Genomic DNA, 20,500 nt, shown 5'->3' on the forward strand with positions numbered 1-20,500 from the left:
TCTCTATTAAAAGATATTGTTCACTATCTAAAAAATTAACGCAAACATTTAGTTTGATACTTTAAATCAACAAGTAAATTCTATAGACTTTCTAACGAATGACACAATCGTAAGTAAGGTTAGGATACGAAACTACATTTTTTTGTTCTCTGGACTTTACCTTTTAGTGGATTCACTTCGAACTTTTCGGATCTCATCCATATTCAACCAGAAAGATTTTTGCAGTAAGTGATGCAAATCTGCCTAATGTAATTTTAATGTTGTGATGACAGTTATGTACTGACCATGTATCAAATTTCTAAAATTATTTGCATCTCTGGGATTAGTGAGTCTTGATGAGCTGTCTTTTGATAATGCAAAATTTTCCAAAAGTGTTGTGTGTGTGGTTTTGGGGGCCTCATCTCATGACTGCAATTGGTCCAAATAATTGTGACATCTATGTATGTATGTACGTAGATCCCTCCGTTTACGGAGCACCCCTCGAGAGCTGCGAGGGTACAGTGGAATCCGTGTCTTGAAAGGCTATTATATTTTTTTTCCTTGACGCCTTACATCGTCGTAGGAAGGCGTCAAAGAAAAAAAATTAAAATAGCCTTCTAAGACATCGAAATTATTAGGACTAGCCATGTAACTTATCCGTCCAGTAAGTTTGACATGTGTTATTTGTAAAGTGTGTGAATCACTTATTAGAGACAAATTAATGAAAACCAGTTGCTTCGCAGGGCGCAGCATTATACGACCGCAGAGGTTGAACCCTGAACGGTTGGGGCAAGTATGGACACAACATTCAAGCTGGATTCAGCTCTAAATTTGGATTGTGATTAAATAGTTGACACAGCATAGGTTTCTGACACAGAATGAATGTGGTCTAATGAACTGTTTGAAGAAATTTTCTTTTTTATTTATGAAATTTCAAATGAGAAAAATTGAACCCAATTTTTTTAATCACATCCCCCTTTCCCTTATTCCAAAACTAATCTCAATTAAAATTTCTAATGGAGTTTGCAACAATAACTACTCATTTAAATACATCATAAAATATTAAGATGTAAAAAAAATGCTTGTTATCACTGAATGGTAAAGATTATTTTAATTTATCAGTTGGTAGTAAAAAGTGAATATACATTGTATATTGTATATAACAAAGATTTAAGTTGATTCTGGACAAAGAAAGATAACTCCATTTAAAAAAAATCTTGCTATTGCACAATATTTTGCAATTAGATATTTCTTGCTTACTATTCTGGACAAAGAAAGATAACTCTAATTAAAAAAAAATTTGCTATTTCACAATATTGTGCAATTAGATATTTCTTGCCATTGTGCAATACTGTGCAATTGAAAAGACTTGCTATTGCACAATACTTAATATAATAATTTTAACTTGAAAACTGGGCCCATAATAAAAAATCTAAGTACATTTTTGGATTCAGCATATCAAAGAACCCCAAGATTTCAATTTTTGTTAAAATCAGACTAAGTTTAATTTTGGACCCTTTGGACTTTAGTGTAGACCAATTTGAAAACAGGACCAAAAATGAAGAATCTACATACACAGTTAGATTTGGTATATCAAAGAACCCCATTTATTCAATTTTTGATGAAATCAAACAAAGTTTAATTTTGGACCCCGATTTGGACCAACTTGAAAACTGGGCCAATAATCAAGAATCTAAGTACATTTTTAGATTCAGCATATCAAAGAACCTAACTGATTCATTTTTTGTCAAAATCAAACTAAGTTTAATTTTGGACCCTTTGGACCTTAATGTAGACCAATTTGAAAACGGGACCAAAAGTTAAGAATCTACATACACAGTCATGACAGTTAGATTCGGCATATCAAAGAACCCCAATTATTCAATTTTGATGAAATCAAACAAAGTTTAATTTTGGACCCTTTGGGCCCCTTATTATGTTGGGACCAAAACTCCCCAAATCAATACCAACCTTCCTTTTATGGTCATAAACCTTGTGTTTAAATTTCATAGATTTCTATTTACTTATACTAACGTTATGGTGCGAAAACCAAAAAAAATGCTTATTTGGGTCCCTTTTTGGCCCCTAATTCCTAAACTGTTGGGACCTAAACTCCCAAAATCAATACCAACCTTCCTTTTGTAGTCATTAACATTGTGTTTAAATTTCATTGATTTCTATTTACTTAAACTAAAGTTATTGTGCGAAAACCAAGAATAATGCTTCTTTGGGCCCTTTTTTGGCCCCTAATTCCTAAACTGTTGAAACCAAAACTCCAAAATCAATCCCAACCGTTCTTTTGTGGTCATAAACCTTGTGTCAAAATTTCATAGATTTCTATTAACTTAAACTAAAGTTATAGTGCGAAAACCAAGAAAATGCTTATTTGGGCCCTTTTTGGCCCCTAATTCCTAAAATGTTGGGACCAAAACTCCCAAAATCAATACCAACCTTCCTTTTGTGGTCATAAACCTTGTGTTAAAATTTCAAAGATTTCCATTCACTTTTACTAAAGTTAGAGTGCGAAAACTAAAAGTATTCGGACGACGGACGACGACGCCGACGCCAACGCCAACGTGATAGAAATATACGACGAAAATTTTTTCAAATTTTGCGGTCGTATAAAAATTATTAGAGAATAATCTGTTGTCCGATTGTCAGTATGGTTATAGACGTGGACGTTCCTGTTCAATACAACTACTCTAATTACTTGATCATTGGTCATGTTGTCGATCATCTTTCTTATATAATTTTTGTTCAGTGGATACAATTTATTTAGATTTCAGTTATGCTTTCAACACTGTGCCTCATGAGCGTCTTACTGGCAAACTTTACAATCTAGGAATCCAAGGAAAAATTTTAGATTGGATAAAATGTTTTTTAACAAATAGATCCCAGCGAGTTAGACTTATAATAATTATTATACTACTCTTCTCAAGCTGAAGTGATAAGTGGTGTACCCCAGGGCAGTGTGCTGGGGCCTGTACTGTTTTTGGCATTTATAAATGATATACGCCAGATGCAGTTGCTGGGCTGGTTAAGGTTTTTGCAGACTTAACCATTGTTAACTCTAAAGTTTGTACATAGATCTGTAGTTAATGAGCAACAATTGCAGGCTGATTTATTTGAACAGCTGTATACTACTGTTGCCTTTATTTAGATAGATTATGTGCTTGGTCCAGAAAATGGAAATTATCATATAATGCAAGTAAATGTAAAGGTAAGTGCACTTTTGTCAAAATAATAACTTGTTTAGATACACAATGTAAGTCAGATAATGAAGATGATTATGTACAGGTTAATCCTGTTACTGAAGAAAAGGACTTAGGAGTAACTTTTGAGCCTAACCTTAAGTTTGACAAACATATTGCTAACTGTGTGAATAAAGCATTAATCCGTATTTCCTTTGACTATTTGGAAAAAGATATGTTTATTATTTTATATAAATCCATAATATGTCCCTTGTTGGATAATCCAGTTACAGTGTGGTCACCATATTTAAAGAAAGATATATAAGGAAAATTGAAAAGATACAGCGACAAGCAACCAAACTGGTACCTAGTTATACGACCGCAAAAAAATAAAATTTTTGGATCGTATAACTTAATGCTAGGTGTTGTCGTCTGCGTTGTCGTCCTCCTAAGACACATTGGTTTCCGGACAATAACTTTAGTTTAAGTTAAAAGATCTTTATGCATCTTTTTCAGAAGGTTCAATACCACTAAAGGAAGCCTGGGATTAATTTTGGGGATGATTGCCCCAACTGTTTAGGAATTAGGGGCCCAAAAGGGGCCTTAAACAAGCATTTTTCTAGTTTCAGGATAATAATTTGTGTATAGATATTTCTATTGCTCTGAAATTTTACAACAATGTTAAACAAAGTTTTTTTCGAAAAACTAAGGATTTTCTTACCCCAGGAGTAGATTACCTTAGCCGTATTTGGCACAACTTTATGGAATTTTGGGTCCTCAATGCTCTTCAACTTTGTATTTATTTGGCTTTTTAACTATTTTGATCTGAGCGTCACTGATGAGTCTTATGTAGACGAAACGCGCGTCTGGCGTATAAAATTATAATCCTGGTACTTTTGATAACTATTTACACCACTGGGTCGATGCCACTGCTGGTGGACGTTTCGTCCCCGAGGGTATCACCAGCCCAGTAGTCAGCACTTCGGTGTTGACATGAATATCAATTATATGGTCATTTTTATAAATTTTCTGTTTATAAAACTTTGAATTTTTCGAAAAATTAAGGATTTTCTTACCCCAGGAGTAGATTACCTTAGCCATATTTGGCACAACTTTATGGAATTTTGGGTCCTCAATGCTCTTCAATGCTCTTCAACTTTGTATTTATTTGGCTTTTTAACTATTTTGATCTTAGCATGCTTAGGGTCACTGATGAGTCTTATGTAGACGAAACGCGCGTCTGGCATATAAAATTATAATCCTGGTACTTTTGATAACTAATTAAATACCACAAGTAGAAGGTTGGGATTCTTTTTCTGGGTTATGGGGTAGAAAAAATTAGGAATTAAGGGCCAAAAAGGAGCCCAAAACCAGTATTTTTCTAGTTTCCAGACAATAACTAGTGTGTAAGGGTAAGGATCTCTCTGAAATTGTACCACAATGTTCCATATAACATGTATAACAAAGGGAAGAATGGGATTGAGTTTGGGGTTAATTGTCTCAGACATGTAGGAATTAGGGGCCAAAAAGAAGCACATATTTCTAGTTTCAGACAATAACTTGTGTTGAAGTGTATGGATCTCTCTGAAATTGTACTACAAGGTTCCATACTACAAAGGAAAGGCTGGCACTGAGTTTTGGGGTTATTGCTCCAAAGGGGAGTTTCAATAAGTTGAGGGAGGGGAGGTTGTTTACAATTTTTTAAGGGGATGCATATATATTTTCTCTTCAAATTTCAAATTTTTGAAAAGTTTTAAAGATGAAATCTTCAATTTCACACTGACAGTAATGAGCAATAGATTTGCAAAGTTTTTTACCACATTTATTTTGTGTCAGAAACCTTTATTGATCTTTATTATGTCAAAAATTTGACCACAATCCAAAATCAGACAGTATCAATCTTGAATGTTGTGTCCATACTTGCCAAACTGTTTAGGGTTCGACCTCTGTGGTCGTATAAAGGTGCGCCCTGCGGAGCATCTGGTATAAGAATGTTAAGTTATGTAGAAAGACTGAAAGCAGTGGGCCTTCCAACACCTGAATACAGAAGAGATCATTACGATATGATACAAGTATATATAAAGCTTATAAGCCCTTTGATAACTTAAAAACCCAGGAAAACTGTTTTAACATGTATACAAATTAACTTCTACATCATCATGAAAAGCTTTGAAAATATTGTTTGTGTAGACCATCACACTCTTGCGTTCGATATAAACCACAATTGCACTTTGGCGTAAATATCATGCCAATCAGATCATATATGTAACCTGTGAAAGAGGATGAAGTTCTATTTATTTCAAATTATGCAGTTGGTAAAAGTTTAATTATTATAAAAATCATTATACAATGGAAAGAGTAATGTTTAAAGTCAATGATAATATAATAAAACATATCAATTACATTAGCATTGTCATTAGAATGTATATTTCAATTTACCAGAGACATTTAAAAAATTCTCTACGTTAGTCTGCACACAGTCAAGACAGGAACTTGCTTAAATATCGGTAAACATTTGTTTCATTAGTTTATGCCAAAAATTTTGTAAACCAATTTTTCATTTGATAACAAACAACATAAAAATAGATAAGTTGATAAATTGTTAGATCGGTGTCTTATTAATTTATATATAATCTGCATCTCCCTTACTCATATTCTTATGGAAAAGTTAAATATTTCATAAAAATCAGTTTCAACTAGTTTTATTCAGACATGTCAGAGGTTTACTCCTAATAAAATCCAGAAAGATGATGATAATAAAGTTTTCAGTTCTGAATAACTTACCAATTAAGAATATAAATTTAGATAAATAAATATATGCATGTAGTCATTTCTTCCCTTTTATTTATTTTTGATTTCAACATACAAGGATTTTAGAAGAAGCTATTCCTCTTCTTTATCAATATGGGCAATTTGCATGAATTATCAAATGATGATGGTTATGAAGTGATGTTGTTCATGAAGTAAGATGCACTATAAATATGTATATATGACGGCCTGAATTTATTTTGTAGCTATATATAGGAAACTTTGAATCATAAAACACAGCAAGATTAAATATGAATAATGAGGTAAGTTTAAGAGTAATAGAATGGTTTTCTTAAGCTTTGCTTTTTATTTTCACATCCTAATGCTCTTATATCATGTATATCACAAATAAGTTCAATACATTTATTATTATTGTTAAAAACAATTATAAATCCAGTGGCAAATATTACACTTATATCAAGATTAATTAGTTGGTACACAATCAATGGCAGTATTCTCCACCAGTATTACAGCTTTCCAAATATATACTGTAAATTCAGAAATTATTTTGTGCATTCATTATTGTGATTTTGTCATATTAGACTTAAACTGTCAGTACTTAAATTGTCAGTTTAGTTTTAGCAATAGTCAGAAAAATCCTGTTTGATTCATATAAAATTTACAAAATACAAGTTTTAATTATTTCAATTATAACCCTGTCCCATTTTTCACAATGATATAAACATTGCAATAACTTCTGAAATTACAGTAGTCATCTTTTAATACTTTTTTTAATATTTCAGGAATTAGAAAAACAGTATAGCCCATCAAAATGGACACATAGATGTTCACCAGATGAAGTTGTTAAACAACACATAATGGTCCTTGCTCAAGGTATGATCTCACATTTGTATAAAGCAGTGACCAAATATTCAAAGAACTCGTTATTGTCATATTTTATTTAAAAAAAGGATAAATGCTAAAATTAGAGGGTTGAGGTTAACTCCTGAAGGGGACTTTAATTCTGCCTGACGTTTCAAACAAAAATTGAAAAAACAACTAACTGCAACCACACAGCTTGAACAAAATGTAAACCCACCAATATCCTCGATAACCTCTGACAATAATTCAGCTTTTAACACTACAGCAGTAGAAGGCACAGTAAAAATCAGTTAAAATTGACATGCTCCAAAATGTTTATCTCCAGATTTCAATGTTAAAATATCATTCAATATGAATATAGACTTGAAAAATTGACCCAGGCTGTATATTTTTCTATGTTCTATTCTCCATTGTTAAATAGTGGTTGGAAATTGAAGTTTTTATCTGATAAACGTGTATGTATGTGCAACTTGTTTAAAGATTTTGTAGATTTTGTGTTAATTTTCTCTCTTGTTAATTGTTTTTCATTCCTCAATAAGAACATAATACATACAAATAACTTAAAAACATTATGTTAATTTAGGTAGTGAGAAAGCGAAAGCAGAAATAGAGTGTCAGTTAGATAGAATATATGGTGATACAGAAAAACAGAAATTAGACATCTTTGGTGCTGACACACTTCCTGGGGGTGAGTTAATATTTATAATTATTAAATAGACATTTGTTTCTTGCATAACTATTTTCACAATTCATATACTAAAACCAAATTGGTTACTTTCCATACTTGTGAGATGTTATTACATGCTAAATTAAGTTGTATGGGACTATTGGTCAGGAGAACCAGAAGAGCCCATGTCTCTTGATCTGCATCTTATTCCAAGGTAAGTTTTTTGAGTCTTAAAGAGATACAAACATAGTTAAAACTGTTCCACATGTCAGGCCCGTAGCCAGGAATTTCCAGGGGGGGGGGGGGGGGGGGGGGGGGTATTTGGACTCATGAACTTGACTTTACCAGTTACATTTGAACAGAACGTTGACTTTAACAGTGCTTATTTAATTTCAAGGGGGGGGGGGGGGGATCGTCCAAACCCCCGAACCCGCTGGCTACGGGTATGCATGTTAGTGTACCAGTCCTGTCACAAACGTTGTCAATGGTTATCTATAGTTACACATTCATCATACACTTTCATCATAGTTCCTTTCATTTTTGTCATTTGTGGAATAAGGTTTTGATGGCTTATCTTTCATGGTTGGTGTGATATATATCCACTACTTTTTACATGTTTCCAGATATTGCATAGACATCTGTTTATAATTGAAAACCATATTTTGATCTCTAGATGTCAAAGATTTATTAACAATTAATAAACAAGGATGTTCTTGTTGTTTTTTTGTTATTGGGGGGGGGGGGGGATACTTGAGATACCTTATCAAATTCATCAACCTTACTACCAATCCATGGAAGCATTTTTTTGTTAGTCAATTGTTTCTTCACATTGTCAATTTGTGTCTCTATTTATTTTAAAGGTTTGCACTAAATCTAGAATATTTTGTAGATGCTCCTATATTTTTATATATACATGGTGGATATTGGCAAGCGTTAGGGTAAGCTGCTATTCACTAAGTTACTCTCAATGCTAGTAAGTAAAAATAACATTCTTAATACTGCAACAAGAAATAATACAAAGAAAAGACTACAGCTGCAGGCAGAGGTTTTCTTTGCTGTGTTGAAGACCCATTGGTGGCCTTCGGCTGTTATCTGCTCTTTGACATATTTCCCATTACCATTCTCAATTTTTAACCGGATTTTTGTGACAAAAATGTCGGGTTATTGATTTGGGGATGTACGGCAGCGGGCGGGGGGCAATCAAATGTTGTTCGTGCATTAACTCATGAACCGTTCAACCAAACTTTTAAAATTTTAATATGTTGTTACTGACAAATAAATGAAAGTCAAGTTCAATAATGGCGATTTTGACTTTTACCGTTCAGGAGTTATGGTTCTTGAAAGATTGAAAAATGGAGTTTCCAGTCGTGTCCATGCATTTACGCATGAACTGTTCTACCTAAGCTTCCCAAATTTTAATATGTTGTTACTGATGACAAAATGGAGGTCAAGTTCAATAATGACGATTTTGACTTTTACCGTTCAGGAGTTATGGTTCTTGAAATATTGAAAAATGGTGTTTCCAGTCGTGTCTGTGCATTTTCTCATGAACCATTCATCCAAAGCTTTTGAAATATTTATATGTTGTTACTGATGGCAAATTAGAGGTCAAGTTCAATAATGACGATTTTGACTTTTACTGTTCAGGAGTTATGGTTCTTGTTGCATTTACTCATGAACCATTCAATCTAAGCTTTTCAAATTTTAAGATGTTGATACTGATGACAAAATGGAGGTCAAATTTGATATTGACGATTTTCACTTTCACCATTCATCAGTAATGGTTCTTGTGATATTGCCAGGACACAAATAAATATTAATAAATCCGGTTTGCTGTCGTTGTGACAGTCTCTTGTATATGTTTGAAAAGGAGATGTGGTATGGTAGCCAATAGGTCAAGAATAAGAACAAGCACAGGTCACTATACAGTCTTTAGTAATGAGGAAACCCATAATGTTTGAGAGGTTTAAAAGTAAAACAAAGTTTAAAATGGACAATAAACGTTTTGATTTGAGTAAATAACTTTTATTATGAGAAAGTCAATACATGTAATTGTAATTGTAGACATCAAACATAAACAACCACTTGCCTATAGGTACCTGTCTTTAAACAGACACAAAAAGAAAGTGACAATACATACGATTGCTGAAACCCTCCATTTATAATTTAGAACTTTGTAGCATGTGTATTATGATATACTGTGAAAGTACTTTAATTCGTGGATATTAATTTTCGTGGTTTAAGCAATTTTTACATGTTCATGGGTTTTTAAATTCGTGGATTTCAGTTTTCTAAAAAAATTAATTAAAGCCTTGTGAACGAAGGTTACAAATCTGGATTGAAGGAAATTGCAAAGAAAACATTGACCCTTGTTAATCGTAGTGAAAACACTAATTAACCCAAGATAAAGTGATCAACAGATTAAGGACCATCAAAGGTGTTAATTAGGCCATAAACATGTCACCTAAATAAATCAGTATCATAAACAAAATGCTATAAACGTATCTTGATGTTAAATAATTCTTATCAAAATCAAGCCCCGCATGAAACTATTATTTCTCATATGTACGAGAACTATGAGGGTATAAAATGAACACTTTATCATACTAGCATATCAATATCGGAAATCTGACTTTCATCGGAAAAAAATATTTTTATGAGAATTAAAAGATCAAAAGTTATGTTCTGTGACTGCTATTAAAGTATTCTCTGATTCGAGGTTATGCAATATATTCTCTAGACCATATCAGTAGTCAAACCTTCATGGGGATCTTTCCATGTCTTCATTTGGACAATGGTTGTTTTATTTCGTTGGACACTTAAATTCGTGGATAAAGTCATCCACGAAAACCACGAAAATTGGTACCCCACGAATAAAAGTACTTTTACAGTAATGTGACCATAAATTGTGATTTATTGTAAACATGGTGCATGACCACAAAAATAAGGGATGAAGTTAAATGTATGTATTATAAATGTAAAGACAATATGATATCGAAAATTATGAAAATCATAGGATTTGTCAACCTCTCACAGCTTGTCACAGGTAATCAATAATATTTTCTTGTTATAGTCGAGAGATTTCAAGTTTTATGGTAGGTCCAATCTGTAAGGCAGGGGCTGTAGTAGTTGCTATTGGATATGACCTAGCACCAAAAGGTAGGTTAAGCTACAGGCTCTAGATATAAGAAGATGTGGTATGAGTGCCAATGAGACAACTCTCCATCTAAGTCACAATTTGTAAAAGAAAAACCATAATAGGTCAAAAGTTTGGTTATCAACACGGAGCCTTGGTTCAAACTAATAGCAAGCCACAAATACTGATCATTAGATGCCTGACTTAGGACAGGTGCAAACAAATCCAGCGGGTTTAAACATTTTAATAGGTACCAACCATCACCCTAACCCAAAACAATAGTGTAACATCACAATATAGAAAGACACACTATAATATATCAATTGATATGGCCTAACTCAATTTAAAGACATATTAACTCAAGTGAACATACACTGAACGAATTTAAAGACATTTATCATTCCAAGCCTTTGAAATTTGACTAACATGACTGATGGTATGGGGAAAATGAAAAATAGTAGAAATTAAGTATTTTTTTTAAATTGTTTTATTTAACTGATGCCTTTAGTTCGTATTATAAGCATAATACACTTAAAATTGTTTAAAATTATAAGCATAATACACTTGAAATTGTTTAAAATTTGTTTCCTAAGCCAGACATAATTGAATTCTGCCATCAATATAATAAAAAAAAAAAAAACTCTATTCTGGAAGGGAAAGCGTAATATAGTGTTTCAAATTTATATGTAATGCAATGAATGAAATGTGTAGAATATAGGATATATAGCAGGTATCTCTTTTATGTTTTCAATCTAAATGTTATACTATGTGTACAAATATACGAAATAACATATCCAACATCATTATCAAGTAGGAACAACCCGAAAATACAGCCACAAAAAGCAATATACAACGTTATTCAACAACCATTTTTGCATCCCAGGTAAAAATCGGCTAAAATGGCGCCCATTGAGAATCTAGGATGACAACAATTTTTATAAAATATATTAGTATTCAAAATCGTGAAATGAATGGCTGAAACAATTCCCAAATGACGAACAGGGTTCTCGAAAATATGTAAATGTTCCGGACCATATGAGTATTTGGACCATACGCGTATGGTCATGACCATATGCGTATACTCATATGGTCCGACCATACGCGTATGGTCCGACCGTACGTGTATGGTCGGACCATATGAGTATAATACTTGTTTGGTTATTAACAGGCCGGACCATATGAGTATTTGGACCATATAAGTATATATTTTTTTAAATTACATCAAGTTATAAAAGTTTCAATAATACATAAACTTTATCTAAAAAAACAATGATGATTACATGACAATGTATTATTTTTTATAGTTCAAATACTACGTAAAAATCAAATATTGATGCCATAGTTAGTTTTCATCGCTAATTACATTCTTGCATGTAGGCTTGGGGTGATATTTACTTCCAAATGGTATCATAGCTTTTTGCATTTGCAAGTCTTGGTTGTACACGATCCTTTTCATTTACACCTTTTGTTTGCGAGTGAAAAGCTAGTCTTTTTGTAGCTGCGTACAGTGATATCGAGGTTTTGGGCCATTCCGATATGTCTACTGTGTTTTTAAGAAGCTCTAGATCTCAAATATTGTAACATGATTGCAATCATGTCACCATATTCACAAGACAACTTTTAAATAACCAGTATGTTACTTTCCAGTGACTTCTTGTGTAACAGTTCATTGAGAAATTTTTGGAATTTATTTTTTTAAGTCGACATATTGCCATTCACTCGTAATAACAAATCGGTAATGACCATCGGTATACAATGCATTTATTATAGTTTTGACAAGTAAGTAAAATTAACTATGTGAAACTTCTTATATTTATTTAGCTAATCTTTTTATTATAATATAATAATAAAATTACCTTTATGATAGCGTCTTTTTAATGAACGGTCATACCATATGAAGAGTTTAGAAGTGTTAAAAGTAAACTGTAATAACAGAGTGTTAATTACCCCGACCATACGCGTACGGTTGGACCATACGCGTATGGTCGGACCATATGAGTATATACCCATATGGTCATGACCATACGCGTATGGTCCAAATACTCATATGGTCCGGAACATAAACAAACCTTTTTTTGGTCAGTTTCTATTCATGTTTGCTACAAAGGATTCCCCGTCTGAACATGTGATGCGGGGGTTAAAAAAAAGTGATTTTTGACAAATAAATAACTACAAACTGATACTTACTGAAGTAAATTTTGTCAACAACTTCTTGATGCTTGTCCGTTAAAAAACGAATCGAATAGACCACGATGTTTCGCAGAAAAATGCAAATGACGGTAACTGGTAACTGACGGTAACTGGTCGTCAACCAGTAGAGGCTATTATTTGAGTTTTAAACTCCTTCATTTTATGTTTTCAAGAAGGAATTATTGGCCATAATTATCTGGTTTATGAAAAGTGTCAAGATATTTTACAATGGTTTATCAAATTTTCAAACATGGAAATTGATATATTAGATTTATTGCTGAGTATATCAATGTAACCATAAATATTTCTTTCAGTGTCCATGTCAGAAATAGTCAACCAGTGTAAAAAAGGTGTGTCATTTGTATTAAACTTAGCTTCACATAGAGGATCAAGGTATGTAATAAAACAGGAAATATACTTTCATTAAAATATACACACCTTACATTTTAATTTCTAAAGTCAAACTATCTAAACCAAATTCTGTATGAACTGTTAACCTTGACTGTCAGACTAGAACACAATGAATATTCTTTTTAAAATAAAATATTTGTAGAGTAGAATGAACATACCTACATGACGTATAATCAGATAAGAATCCAATCCTGAAGGTACTACATGTGTAGTTTAGACAGTATCCATTGTAATTGCCTTGATGTTCATAAAGATAAAACATTTGATGAATAAGGGTTATCATCATAAAGAGTTTTATTTAGGAACAAATCATATTTTTTTATGGCCCCCCAACGAAGTTGTCTGTGCCATATAGTTTTACCCTTGTCTGAAATTCCGTCATTCCGCAATAAACCATTATACAGAGTTTTTTTCTAAACGCAATCAAATATTGGGCTGTTTTTTTGGTATGTGATCGTATGTGAGTTAATGCATGATGAGTTACAGATCAAGACTAGATTTTTGCGGAAATTACAGGCTTTGGACTTTAATAAATTTTAAAAAATCACAGAGTTTTATTCTAAATGGCTTCAGATATTGGGTTGATTTTGGTATGTGAGTTAACCATGCTGAGTTACAGATCAAGTTTAAGTTTCGTTCCGCTCCGCTAATTTTTGCCAAAATTACGGGCTTTGGACTCTGATAAATTTTTGAAAATCACAGTTATATGGATTTTTTTCTAAACGCTTTCAGATATTGTGTTGATTTTTGGTATGTGAGCTAACCATGATGAGTTACAGATCAAGTTTAAATTTCGTTCTGCTCCACTAATTTTTTCCAAAATTAAGGGTTTACAACATTGATAATTGTTGAAAATCACAGTAATATGGACATTTTTCTATATGCCTCTAGATTTTGAGCTGATTTTTGATATGTGAGACTACCATCATGTTTGTGTCCACATGTGTTATTGAAATTGCAGATTTTTCAACTTTTTGAGTTGGGGCCATTCGTGTCGCGTTGACACATCTAGTTTATATTAGCTTCTGTTCTTGCTAATCAGAATGCTAATATGTTAATAAAAGGAAATGGGACAATATACATCAATGAGACAAGTAAGAACCCTACACACAAATACAAAAAAAATCTTGTGATTTGATTCAATAATGTCTTTGTATTTCCTTTTGATACATACAAAAGTATTTAAACAGTATTATGATAGCTAATTTGTTTTAACAGTGGAGTTTACATTGGTGGACATTCTGCAGGAGGACATTTAGCAGCTATGATGTTATCTGTTGATTGGATGACTGAAAGTATGCAGTCTAATTCAATGATAAAAGGTAGGCTGTGATTGGATGACTGAAAGTATGCTGTCTAATTCAATGATAAAAGGTAGGCTGTGATTGGATGGCTGAAAGAGTACAGTCTAACTTAATGATACAAGTAGGCTATGATTTGATGTCTAAAAGTATATAGCAGTCTAACTCAATGATAAAAGCTGGGAACAGTATATTTAAATACGGTATATGAAAGTTAGGCTTTGTATGAAGTCCAACTCCATGATAGCCTGAGATGAATTTTCAATAGTGTCTGGTGTTCTGTATAATTAAAGTCTTCAGCGTGGATCATTATCAACTTAGTAATAAATGCTTTCTTAATTCATCTTTAAATTGTTAAATTTAAAAATAACTTCTCCAGTACTACTGTGAAAGTACTTTTATTCGTGGGATACCAATTTTCGTGGTTTTCGTGGATGACTTTACCCACGAATTTAAGTGTCCAACGAAATAAAACAGCCATTGTCCAAATCAAGACATGGAAAAATCCCCATCGGAAGGTTTGACCACTGATATGATCTAGAGAATATATTGATTAACGCCAACTCTGAGAATACTTTAATAGCAGTCACAAAACTACAAGCGCATGCAGGATTATACCCATTTAATCTTTAATAACCTAAACTGTACAACTTTTGATCCTTTAATTCTCATAAAAAATATTTTTGATCGATAAAAGTCAGATTTCCGGTATTGATATGCTAGTATGATAAAATGTTCATTTTATATCCTCATAGTTCCCGTATATATGGAAAATAATAATTTCATGCTGGGCTTGATTGTGATAAGAATTATTTGACAATTCAAGATACAATTAAAGCATTTGTTTATGTAACAATTTTCAATAGGTGACATGTTTATGGCCTACGTAGATACAAGTATCTTGTTTTTTTTTTTGTAACCTTCATTTCTAAAAGCTTTAATTTTGCAATTTTTTTTTAGAAAACTAAAATCCACGAATTTAAAAACCCACGAACATATAAATATTGCTCAATCCAAGAAAATTGATACCCACGAATTAAAGTACTTTCACAGTACATAAGACACATGAAACAATGCTATATAGTACACAGTTTTTGTCGGGATACAATCTACAAAATAGTTAGAGCCTTGTTAGAGACACATGCCTCAAGAAATATTTGTTCTCATCTATTTGCTAACATTGAATTTAAAGGCTGAATGAAACAAACTCCTAGCCAATTCCTTTGTTGTAAAAAAGATAATTAGAATACAAAAGTATAAAAAAAAAAGAGAAAACTAATTTTAAGCACTAACAATTTAATTGTCGATCATTTTATTTAGATAAAGACTACTTTATGTTATAGGTGCATTGTTAGTGAGTGGTATATATGACCTTCAACCTTTAGTAAATACATATGTAAATGATCCTCTCAAAATGACACAGTAAGTTTTTTAATCTGTAACTTCATTCAAAAAAGTAAAATCCCAAAAATACTGAACTCTGAGGAAAATTTTAAACAGAAAGTCCCAAATCAAATGGCAAAATCAAAAGCTCAAAGACATCAAACAAATAGATAACAAATGTCATATTCCAGACTTGGTACAGACATTATGTTATGTAGAAATTGATGGATTAAACCTAGTTTTGTAGCTAGCTAAACCTCTCACTTGTTTGACAGTTGCATCAAATTCCAAATGTACCTCACAAAATGAAACAGTTGGTTAATTAATCTGTAACTTTACCATGTTTATACAAATGAAAAGATTGTCCATATATTTAAGTCGTCCAGTTTGCAAAATTCACAAGCTTCAGAGATAATCGAGATAAAGATAAAAGGAAAAACATTGGAAGGCACATAGTTTAAAACTCTCTTCATGCATATTTGAAAAAGAAATTTGGATGTTAATTTTTCCAAGAGACACTTGAACCCAATCATTAAATTGTTCTTTATCCTGAATTCAGTGTCATCCAACATCCAAGATACAACTTTTATTTACATTGACCAATAAAACTGTTATTATTATCCAAAGAATAGTATTCAGATCTGTATACTGATTATATCTTTTATGCAGGGAAACAGCATGGGAAAACAGCCCATTGAAACAGTTGGACACAATAAAGAAAACTAGTTCTCATAGGCACATTATTGTAGCTGTGGGGCAGCATGACTCACCAGAGTTCAGACGACAAAGTCAAGAATTCCAACAGGTTTGTATACACAAATTCTTACTATTTATTTTTTCAGAATAGGAGCTTTTGATTACTTCAGAAGTAGCCTACAAAAAATGTATATCATATGTTAGTACTTAGAACTAAAAAATAGGGGAAACTTTTTTAACCTATTTTCATGCCCCTGTTGCAAACATCAAAAAATTAGTTTTTGTTTTCTAACTTTTAGTTTGCCACAACTTAAATGTTATCAAACTTATACACAATGCCTATTTCAACAGAAATCAGATCAAGATTTTATTTTGGTGGCGGCACTTTTACTGTTATTGAGTTTTGCCCCTTTATAAACGGTAAAAATGGCAAGCAAGGGCCCATGGACACATTCTGCATTTAATTTTAAAACCTTTAAAACCATGATGATCAATTTGGAAAAGTAAAATGTAAAAAAGCAAAAATATTGCAGTCAACTCACTGTCTCAAATACAAATAAAGTCATTATGATAATCATTATACATGTACTCTAATTTTTGAATGGTTTGTAGAAATTAAAAGATGGTGGTTTATCCTCCCAATATGTTGATGTGGCTAATACAGATCATTTTAATGTGATAGAAAATCTACAGAGTGAAGATTATGAATTAACCAAAGTAAGTAAAAATATATACCATATATAGGAATAATATTTCTTATATTCAAATATAATGAGAAATGGATAAATTTCAACAAGACAGCAATCCAACAAAACTACAGGGCTTAAAAAGATCAAATTTTAGAACAGACAATAAAAGTACAACATTTGTACATTGTATTTTATAATATTTTATATGTCATATTTTAGCTATTTTGATATGAGCGTCACTGATGAGTCTTATGTAGACGAAACGCGCGTCTGGCGTACTAAATTATAATCCTGGTACCTTTGATAACTATTAGCATACTCAATCCAGTTAATTTTCACAGTAAAGTGTTCTTTACATGTCTGTCAAGGGGGAGGGAAGAGGGGCAGGACCTTTTTTCGGGACGTCAGAATTGGGTGTTTTAAAGTTTCGGAATTTCTGGATTGACCCTTTCAGGATCCAGGATTTCTTTTTTTAGAATTTCGGAAAGTCCGGATTAATTTTTTTCAAATTTTGAAATGACTGGATTTTTTTTTAAAATTCAGGACCTCAGGATTTCATGTTTTTAAGCCCGGGATTTGGGGATCAGGACTCCTTCTACTCCCTCTCATTGATGTGACCAGTTTTACTGCAGCTGATGTAACTTTTGATCATAAATGTCTCATCAGTGTTCCTCAGGGTGAAAATATTTGAAAATCCAACACAAATATTTAAAAGCTGATAAAAAAAAATCTAAAAGTATAGCTTAAGTTTGGAAATGAATCAGAGCATTGCATGAGGAATATAAATTTCTAAATCTCAATTAATTGCAACAGGTTTGTCAGGTTTTATAAGAAGGACAAACAAAAAAAATAATCACACAATTATTTCCCTGTCATTTTTTATTCGCTGAATACCTTTTGTTCATAGTTCTTGTGGACTGTATTTATTTGACAAAATATTAGTTAAATTATATTTAATTTAGGAAGTGTTAAAGATGATGAAGCTGAATATTAGTGATGTTGTTGATGATATGGCCAAGACATCATGTAGCTGAGACAATTATAGACGATTTCAGATGTTAGCAGGATATGAACATACAACTGTTGTTATAAGTGCCTTAAAAATTGTTGTTACACATTCCAATGTTAATCACTACACACTTTATTGTATGTTTTATATACTTATGTGTTCAAAACTAGATTTTTTTCTTTCTAAATTTTATTCTTTTCTATAAAAGTGCTAAATGTTTGCTACTATAATTAGACTTTCATTTTAATCACAGTTATCAATCCCATTTGCTTGTGATTTATATTTACCCTATTGTTATGTTTGAATTTTTATATTATACAAAGAATATTATGCATAATTTTGTTTTTTTAAGGTTGTAAAGGACGATTGTAATTCACTTCCTAATAAAGTCTTCCATTATATATTGTATTACATGTATAGTTGAAATTTAGCTTGATGTGTGACTGTTATAGCTAAGATTGACAGCCAACGTATTACTTTTAAGTTAATGTTCAAGTTAATATAGAAAAATATTTGATAATTTTTGTTTACAATATTACTTCTGTTTTTGAACCAATACCAGATATTTATAAGATATGTATTACAAAAATAAGACTTAGCAGTTATAATTTGGCAATAGCATGTGGCCATTGCTCTTCAGAATTGAAAAGAAAGAGAATGTAATGTTTGTTCCATTGAGGATGAGATACATTTCATTTTAAAATGTGCTACAAGTTTTTAGATCTTACTTTATAGAACCTTATTATTGGATAAATGTTAGTATTTATTTATTCACATTTGGTGTAAACATTATTATAAACAACCCTTTGTATATTACAAGATGCTTCTTACTTGTTTTTGTGTTATATTTTTTTTAATCCTATATGCCTCGATAATCATGATAATCATGATAACATTATTTGAGAAAATTATATTTGATAAACAATGTATTTTTAAATCAACATCCAGGTTATTGTTGCGACAAAAAGTGTTTTTGAAAAAAATTCATCAAACATAAAGTAGATGTCATTATCTCCCCTTATTATACATTTGTACATGCATGTACATACAAGAAGGCTCCTCCCATTTAGATACTGAACAGAAGGTCATTCCCAAATGAAATGAAATTGACCTACCTTTCATTTTACTATGAATTTTTTTAGAAAATAGTGCACAAAAATGTGGTCTATAAAAACACTTATTAAGGAAAATATTTCTATGTTCTGTAATTTATTCCTTTCACAATTTAAAAGTTTTTCATCTTTTTGTACATGTAGCTATATATTACAAATCTTTCATTGAGTATAAAATGTTTTAAAATGCTTAAACATTCCATGTATATAAAAATATTTGTTCATTTCCATGTGTATCTTGTCAATTGTATATTTCACTAGTCTGTAAAACAGCATTTAATCTATGGCTTGCATTTAGTGTGGCTCATATATTGACCACTGGGTATTTACAATAAAAAAAAATATAATAAATAATGAAAACTTTTTTACAAAATTGTTAATAAAGTTACAAAAAACTGAATAAATATGAAATTATAAATTCAGAGGTATTCATTGTCCTTGTTTTAATGTGACATACTAGTATTCCAACAAAATGACTGTTTAGGTAAAATGTAACACTGGTGAAAAATTGTATTGTTTTTCATATAGATCAGGATCATTATCAGAATTCTCAAAATCCTTTTGTATCTGGTGGTTTCTAAAGAAAAACTGCTGGTCCTCACTACTATTTCTATTACTAAATACCAAAATTATGTCGGTCCTTTGTAAATTTTGGTGGTCAAATCCCTCAGACCACCACTTTTGAAGAACTCTGTCATTATGAATAAATGAAGACTTGTATACACCAATAAGACAGCAACCTAATAACAAACAAAAGAAATACAGGGCAAACTACAGTCTTCAAAAATAGACAAGACATTCTTAAAATATGTCAAGCTCTAAATCATCCAAAGTTTATAAATGTAGAGGATAAAGTTAACAGAAACAATCAAATCTGCAATAAACACTTAATGCCAAATGCTTATTTTTGATCAATTAATGCATTATTTTGTATAATTTGCATTATGATTGCACAAAAAACTAGTAAACCATACACCCCAAGCCATACCATTAGTATGTTGTATTACACTGTTCAAATTTATTTATGTTACACAAAACATCTAGTTTCCACCGTACTGAAAGATTGCATTTTAATGCCCCACATAGGGGTATAATGATTTTTAGCT

The 20,500-nt window shown here is 31.7% G+C and overlaps 1 protein-coding gene across 1 annotated transcript; it reads left to right on the top strand.

Moving 5' to 3' along the window:
* Window positions 1–205: 205 nt before the first annotated feature.
* On the top strand, window positions 206–19,812 carry LOC139490827 (kynurenine formamidase-like). The gene is made up of 12 exons (XM_071277865.1): window positions 206–224; window positions 6,195–6,241; window positions 6,722–6,812; window positions 7,384–7,488; window positions 8,357–8,405; window positions 10,541–10,626; window positions 13,108–13,186; window positions 14,423–14,526; window positions 15,849–15,927; window positions 16,558–16,693; window positions 17,197–17,301; window positions 18,236–19,812. The coding sequence occupies exons 2-12, from the start codon at window positions 6,230–6,232 to the stop codon at window positions 18,305–18,307; spliced, it is 918 nt and encodes a 305-aa protein (XP_071133966.1). The 5' UTR covers window positions 206–224; window positions 6,195–6,229; the 3' UTR covers window positions 18,308–19,812.
* The last annotated feature ends 688 nt before the right edge of the window (window positions 19,813–20,500 follow it).

Source organism: Mytilus edulis, chromosome 10 (assembly GCF_963676685.1).
Source record: "Mytilus edulis chromosome 10, xbMytEdul2.2, whole genome shotgun sequence".
Taxonomy (NCBI): domain Eukaryota; kingdom Metazoa; phylum Mollusca; class Bivalvia; order Mytilida; family Mytilidae; genus Mytilus; species Mytilus edulis.

Excerpts from the sequence above, each read along its gene's own strand:
- LOC139490827 (XM_071277865.1), top strand. Across the intron at positions 10,627-13,107 it reads ATATGACCTAGCACCAAAAG|TGTCCATGTCAGAAATAGTC; the intron begins GTAGGTTAAGCT and ends TATTTCTTTCAG. Across the intron at positions 14,527-15,848 it reads GTCTAATTCAATGATAAAAG|GTGCATTGTTAGTGAGTGGT; the intron begins GTAGGCTGTGAT and ends TTTATGTTATAG.